The following is an 8,183-nucleotide window of genomic DNA, read 5'->3' on the forward strand; positions in this document are numbered from 1 at the left end:
CCAAAGATTTTCAGCAAATAGAAAAAAATCCTAGCTTGAATGTTCAACTTTTAGACTTCTGTATTTTAAAAAAGGCTGTAAGTGTCTGAATAATCTATCAAGTCAGCTACATTATATGGATACAAAGGATTTGGAAAATAAGACTCAAAATGTTCAACAATTAATATAATTGAAACAAAGTATTGCTACGTATGTATGCATACATGGACATCAGAATTACTTGTGCAAAACCTTGTCTTCTAAAATGAGCTTTCTCTTTAAATTACTCAAATAACAATAATTAAGCTTCAGAAAATTCTAGAGTTGGTCTTTCCAAAAGCACTTGCTACATAATTTCACTCAAGTGATTGCTACAGAAGTGGTCCTTTGAAGTCCTCAATTCCAATGATACTTGGATCTAAGATTTTTCTCTGGCCTACAGTAGAGAAAGCAAGGTCTACATTCTGAACATCAACTGGAAGAGAATTCAGATGTCTGGATCTAGCTAATTGCTATGAGTAATATGGAAGGGGGAATACCTGTAAAACATCCTGCTTCAAGAGTACACAAAACATAACGCAAGAGAAATTCCAAACAGAAAAGCAACAAAAGTACTCTACACTTACTTGTCAACTGGAGGAGAATTCAGATGTCTGGATCTAGCTTAGCTTTTTTTCTAATTGCTATGAGTAATACGGAAGGGGGAATACCTGTAAAACATCCTGCTTCAAGAGTACACAAAACATAACGCAAGAGAAATTCCAAACAGAAAAGCAACAAAAGTACTCTACACTTACTTGACCTGCAGGGTGCATATTCCACAGATTTAGATCCTGCAAGCAGGTAACAAGTTCCTACAGGCTCTCTCTCTTGTTTTGTTTCAGTTCTCCAGTGGTACAGTGGGGCACAAGCCTAAGGAAGAACACATGGCAGTGAGGAAACAAACTCTTCTTCAAAATATTGGGGGAATATAGAATAATACAACAGAACTCCAATTTTCTACAGAATAGTAACCAAAAAAAAATTTTGGCAGATGTACCATGTGTTATGAGAGGAGATTTATACTATCAGCACTGGGTCAGAAGTATCACCAGTTTGAATTTTTAGAAAAAACTGAATTATCAAAACAATTTTAGAAATAATATTTTCTTAAAGCAACAATTGTAAAGAGTTCATCAATAACTTATAACACATTCTAACTTCAGCAAACTAATACTACAACCTTTGTTTATAAAGAGTTAAAAAAGGCTAGCCAATAAATTCTGAAAAAGACAAGTCATAACAATTACTGGTATTTTGTTTAAATTTTGAGTTACCTGGTTCTTTTCACATTTTTTTTTTCCACTACAGTATCCCAGTACTGAGACATTTGAAGGGCATCAAAAACCTACCAGAATTTTATCGTTTTTGGATCTCACAGAGGCTCCAAACCACTGATGAGACTTAAATTCCAGCGGATCATCAGGAGCAAAATCTCTGTTGCCTACAAAGAAAATGAAAAAGCAGCATAATTTCACAGGAAAATGTACAGTAAGAATTAAAAAAAAAAAACCAAACTAATTCATTGGTTGTGATGCATACAGAAAAAAGCGGAAAAAAGCAACATTGGAGGATATCACACTTCTGTGGAAACAGGCTTCAAAAAGGATTACATCTAGGGCCAAATGCAGCTATTTTTACACACGAAGGATTAGTACAATACCGATTTGCTGTAAGAGCACAAACTCTTTTTAGCATCTTTGACAGCGACACAGTGAATACCTCATACTTAAGATATTTGACTTTCAAGTCTGATTACAGCACTGCTCAAGAATCAGTGCCAAAGCCAAGTGAGAAGTAATGCTTCTGGAAAAAATATTGCCCTGATTAAATGATGTGACTTTTGCTTTTGGCTAGAATCAGGACTGAAATTCCTCTGCTATTCTACCACTTGTTAACATCTCTATTCTGAATGTCACTGCAATGTACAAAGCATAGCAACCATCAGGCTTACAAGCTACAAGTGAAAGCGTATTCAGTAACAACAGTGTTAGAGAGCTTTCCCAACAGCAGAATAAGTTAAATAAGGGATCATTTGCACTGGTGTCTGTATGTTAACTGTTTGGTGATAAAGGTTGGTAAAAGCAACTTAACTAGCTGTATTTCTGCAAGTGTGAAGGTTAAGTCTTTAAATCATTTAATGTTTCTTATGTACTTTCATCAGAACAATGGAAACTTCACCAGCCTAATGAGAAGATGGGTGTAACACTCAGGAAAACATACCTTTTAGAAAAGTCACCTAAATCACTGGTTTACAGTGCCTGAAGCTAAAGGAGTCAATGAGGTCAACAGCCATACAGCACTTCCACAGATTGCTGGGGGGAATCCCCAAACCCAGCCCCGCTATGAATCAGAGACTTGTGACCACTCGAATCAAAACTTCCTCCTTGTCTTACACCTTTTAAAAAATGTTTTGTCTCCAGATTCTGTGTTACTTCCACTAGGGAAATCCCATGGAAGGGACAACAAAAGCGATTCTAATCTGCAGAGTTAGCCAAAACAAGCAAGTATCTTGACCATTTTTTGCTCTTAGAGTAGAGCTATGTAGAAAACAATGCCAAGCATGTAGCATCATAGAAAGCTATTGTGTTTTTTCTATTTTCATCAAAGGTAATTAAAAACACCATATTCTTCTGTCACCCCCCCCTTATTGAACAGGTGCTGAGCACATGGACGTCCTGATGATTAGCACATCGGCACAATTTATGTACATCTGAACATTTATACTGTCACCCTTGACAGAAATGCAGTTTGGAGACTGCATGTCACCTGTTTATGGTACAGAAAACCAAAACCAGATCAAGATGTTTTCCAAATAGAGAATTTTCTTTAGCACACTTCTAAAATCCCTGTTTTATCGTCATCTTTTCCCTTCCTTGCCTTTAAACCATGAAAATCCACCCAAGGACAGTTTTGCTCAAAGGATGCATTTTCATGACTGAGTTAGTTTCAGATGAAGCTGCCACAAAAGGGGTAGCAGTACCGATTTTCCTCTGTCCATATGTTCCTGCTGCCAGTTTCTGTCTTGGCACTATGACCTTCTGGTCACATAGGCACAACATGAACTACCTAAGAATGAACACTAATGAAAAAAATATTCAACTGGATCAGGGACGAACCCAGCTGACTACTAGGGAGAAGACAGAAACATATGGCTAGGAACTATATATCCTTGTTGGCAGCATCAGGGACTTAAAATTGGTTTATTCTGCTTGTAACCACACCCAAGGTTATGCAGCCTAGAAGGACAGATTTGGCTTCTACCCTTTCTTTGTCCAGCTGCTCTTGAATATGAAGAAATCTCTCAGCTTTACTTGCAAACGAGGCTTTAAGCTAGATAAAATTTGAGAGTAGTCAGCATGACATTTTACACCTTTCTCTACTGTTGGATACTTGCACAACACTACATAACTAAAATGAAAGGTAGTATAGCAGTTTTATAGTGTTCAGCACAATCCTGTTGTGCTAGGTACTATAAAAGTGTCTAGGATGGAAACTTCCCACTGAGGTTTAAAACAATAAGCAGCAAGTAGAAGGAATGGTGTTGTTGCAGTAGCAGGTAAGCAGCCCTTCAGCATCATCAGCAATCTGATTTTATCAGAGGTGTTAGGGAAATCAGTTCCTTCAAGTTTCAGCTGAAAGCATCAGCTGAGACAGCATAAAGCAATTAAAAAAAAAAAAAGACAGAGTACTAGTTGCTGGTGCCATCTACCCATAGGCTATGTTGATCACACTGCAGAAGAGGGGAACCAGTAGTTTAACCAGCACATGCTGACAAACATCCCGTTTTCCCCGTGCATACTTGAGCTGCAGCCACTCTCAAGGAAGAATCAATGTCCAGGAGAGCAGTTACAACAACTTCTCTCTCCCTCAGTCTTTAGGGGATAACATTATTTTTTCTACAGTACTGAAAAAGCCCTGATTCAGCTCTAAAGTGAGGATAATATTAGAAACCTCTCTTCAATTTAAATAGGTAAACATCTAGGCTTTGAGACATAGTCAGAATCTGGCATGTAAAAAACTAACATCTCCAAATCAGAAAGCAAATGAACATGACCCCAAATTTATTATGTTTCAAATGTCATGACTTCAGAAGCCAGCATCATAATTTCTGAAGGCCTAAAGAACAAATTAGGAATTCTTATGCTTAAAAAAACCCACCCTACCATGTAGTAATACATGCTCCATCAGGCAATGTAGCTCAATAAGTTTTATTTACAGTACACTACTATTGCAAAACTATTTTACAAACAGTCAAATTGTCTAAAATCAGTGCAGATGCACATAACATGAAACATCTGCTACAAGGTTAAGATGCCTTATATTGAGTTTATCCTGTATTCAAAGCTTCTTTAGGTTCTCTAAAACTAAGGGGAGTGTCTTGGGGAGAGAGGGTTGCTGCTCAGCTTGAGAGTGGCTGTAACACTGGGAAGTGTGTTAAGACACATAAACTAAATCAAGTAGAAAGTATGTACATTGGAAACATGGACTTTTCAGATAAAAAATTACAAATATTAAATACAGGCCAAATCTGACTTTAGCTCTTCATTAAAGAAGATAAGTAGCCTTTATTTACCGACTCTTTCAAAATTCTCCTCAGGAAAACACTGTTTAAATAGATTATGAGCTTTCCCTCAAGTCCAGAGGAAAAACCAATCTTATGAGGAAATCTGGAAAACACCCTGTCATCAAAAATCCCCTTGCTTTAAATGAGAAACCATTTGGCTTTCTGTTTCTGACTGCAGAAAACAAAGAACACTTAAATGTAAGCCCTCACTGAAGCAAATCAGAGTTAAATAAGGTGTTCTAGCTACACTGTAAAGTAGATTTGTCATGGGAAGATACAGGAGTGACTTCAGCATTTCTGTGTTTTAGTATAAATAAAGAGCCTGACTTTATTAATATTTTATCATGGTATCACTTCTCAGTGGTAAAAAAAAGCCTTCGCTCATACCCTCTAAAAACAGTACCTACACTACATGAAGCAAACTGTAATACAGGTAGAATTTAAACATAAAATCCAGACCAACGTTTTAGAATCATAGAATAGTTTGGGTCGGAAGGCCCCCAACCCCCCTGCCATGGGCAGGGACACCTCCCACTAGCCCAGGTTGCTCAAAGCCTCATCCAGCCTGGCCTTGAACCCCTCCAGGGATGGGACATCCACAGCTTCTCTGGGCAACCTGGGCCGGTGCCTCACCACCCTCACAGTGAAGAATTTCTTCCTAATGTCTAGTCTAAATCTGGCCTCTTTCAGTTTAAAACCGTTACCCCTTGTCCTATCACTACACTCCCTGATCAAGAGTCCTTCCCCATCTCTCCTGTAGCCCCCTTTAGGTACTAGACAGCTGCTGTACAGTCACTCTGGAGCCTCCTCTTCTCCAGGCTGCACAACCCCAACTCTCTCAGCATGGCCCCCATTTGGGAGGTGCTCCAGCCCTCTGACCATCTTCATGGCCCTCCTGTGTACTCGCTCCAGCAGGTCCATGTCCTTCTTATGTTGGGGGCCCCACAGCTGGATGCAGTACTCTTTTTATTTAATATAGTCAGCCTTACTACAATAACAGTTCCTATAGCCGCTGCTGGTTTTCTTGTATTTCTAAATTATTTTAGAGTGTCTCAAGAATACCTTAGAAATGTCTTTAAACCGATGATGTACATTTTAAACAGGCATTCAAATAAATGTATCTAGTCAATACAAGCTGCTGTGACTAGATTTATTCAAGAAAACATTCAGAGTTTTTACACAATGCTATTTTGCCAGACTAAAATACAGCCACTACAGGGGCTTGATGGGCCATTAATTCCAGGATTAGGTCATTTGACCATAAGGTATTATTTTGTATCTGTATAGGCAGCTTATGCTGTGGTTTTTCCTTTGCTCCTTCTCATTGTAGTAGACATCACATGACGACTTTACATAATGCTTTCATTAGGGAAAAAGGGCTGACCTGCCAAGTCAACAGTGCTTTGTCTCACAACATACTTTCCAGGTGGGTTGATGAGGTTGTCAAGCAGAAACAGAATTGCTTTAAAATCTATTACATAGGTGCATTGTTGCCGCTGGACCAGTGGAACGCTGTCACTTCACTGCATTATATAGGATTTAAAATTATAAATGGAAACTAATGTGGAGAGATGCTGAGTAGAAATTCCAGAAAAAGGAAAAAAAAAAAGTCTAAGCCTTCTTCCAAGTATAATAAAAAGATCAAAAGTTCTTTCAGTGCTGGATTTCTTTTGGCTATCAGCTTTGGATAGTTGGCGCCTTCTTCTTCCAAAGCAAATGTTATCAGTTACAGAAACAATGGTGTTACTACAAAATTACTGCAGTTGACTAAGTGGATCAAGTTGTAACTTGCAGCCCGCCTGTTTGCACAGTAATGAGAAAACAGAATTAAAGCATTTGCCCCTGATCTTGAGTGCTAGACTTAACTGAGAGAATCAAGAGTCAAGAAAGAGGCAGTGAACTGATGAAGCCTGGTTCAGTGTCATGATACTAGGAATACTTAAGAGGTTGTAAAACTTAAATAAATACTCACTCAATTCACAGAATTTCCATTTAAACCTCTTTGTAACTATGCTAATTCAAAGGAAATGATGCTGCCCCTTCTAGGTAAAGGGAAACTTTATGCAGCTATCCAAAAGAAAGACAAACTTATAAAATATACAAGAGTACTGTTTTCATAATATGAGAAATTTAGGTGGTATAAAGCCAGCTATCTTCCATCCAAAATCTCTGCAATTTCAGTCTTGGTTAATGAGGCAAGAGCAAGTGAGTACAAGCTTATCTTAACTTGAAACTCCCAGTGCTGTGAGGCAGCTGGTGGTTTAGCAACCTTGGTTTAGCTGCAGTGTTTTGTTAATGACTCAGGGAGACAGGAATACAGAGCTTCCCACTACTCCCCTTCCCTCTTCTGAGGTATGAATCCTGCTTCTTTCCCTGAGCGGTGCTGGAACAAAAGCTTCTTTTCCCTTTGCCTAATATAAGATACTTTTTTTTTTTTTTTTCCAACTAGTCATACAGTTGAGATCCAACTACACACACACAGAGCCAACAGTATTCATGCAGGAGTCTACCTAATCAGAAAAGCATGAGCATGTTTCCACTGTCAGCTATAACGACATGTGGAGGAGGTTTCATACATTCTGCCGCCCTCTTTTGTATTCTGAGTAGTATCCAGAGCCCAACGCAGACTGCAGTTATACCAGCACATGCTGTAAGGATAACAACCAAACTTCAGTGGGACTGAGGTAACCATAAATTTAGCAAGATAAAAACCACTACATTTTACTACAAATGAATGAATGGTCTTCACAAAATTCGATGCTTTGTTGTTGACTAAATCACTAGCCTTTGAGATCGAAATGCCCGTACAGATTGTACCCTAATACCAATAAAACAATCAGCTAAAAATAAAAGTGTTTTGTTAAAGTATGCTATTTTCACAACATACTGCCCTATCCCACACTTCTGTATCTGTCTCCTTACTCCACAAGTGGAAAAGATGGAGTTATGAACAATTGATTCATTGGCACAAATGATCAAAATCTCCAAAAGGCAAATACAAGCTCATGACACCCACTCCAGTCATAGCTTCCCGACATTAGCAGATCTTGCACTGTGGAGTGCTACAGCAGGAAGCTGTGCAAGGCAGTTAAAATACCCACTTCAAACTAAATAGGTCACAGATAGATACAGCCATGCCAAACTGCTGGTTTAGGCTTCCAAACAAAGACTCCCATTGTCTGGAATCACCCACTTGGGGATAGAAAAAAACAAACAAACAAACATAGAAACATAAGGAGGAATCAGGAGAGATTTTATATGTATTTTCCTTTTCAAAAGCTTCTTTCTCCTCTTTTAGCACAGATCAAAATAACTAATCTTAGAAGAATTTCATCCAAACATATTTAAGAAGAAACCATTTTTCTAAAACTACTCTGGTGCGTCAAAACACACGGGAAGGGAAGGAGAGGAGGGACAGTGCAACTGTCAAAGTGATAAAGCTCTATGCAGCCAGAGGCTACACTGGATTCTTTTTCCAAAGCAATAAAAACACACCACACAGAGCTGAAACCATTTGAGATGCTCTTAGTTTTCAGTATTCAACAGCTTCCGTAAGTTTCCCAGTCTTGAATTTTGAGATCTGATACAGAGTATGAAA

At 38.5% G+C, this 8,183-nt stretch overlaps 1 protein-coding gene across 1 annotated transcript in view; it reads right to left on the reverse strand.

The window, feature by feature from the left end:
- The window catches only part of LOC104467434 (integrin alpha-V-like), a 42,729-nt gene that overhangs the window by 26,995 nt on the left and 7,551 nt on the right, over positions 1-8,183 (reverse strand). The window contains 2 exon segments of the mRNA XM_010081208.1: positions 777-891; positions 1,371-1,462. Coding sequence (XP_010079510.1) covers positions 777-891; positions 1,371-1,462 — 207 coding nt within the window.

The sequence above is a fragment of the Pterocles gutturalis genome, unplaced genomic scaffold (genome assembly GCF_000699245.1).
Source record: "Pterocles gutturalis isolate BGI_N339 unplaced genomic scaffold, ASM69924v1 scaffold13014, whole genome shotgun sequence".
In the NCBI taxonomy this organism is placed as follows: domain Eukaryota; kingdom Metazoa; phylum Chordata; class Aves; order Pterocliformes; family Pteroclidae; genus Pterocles; species Pterocles gutturalis.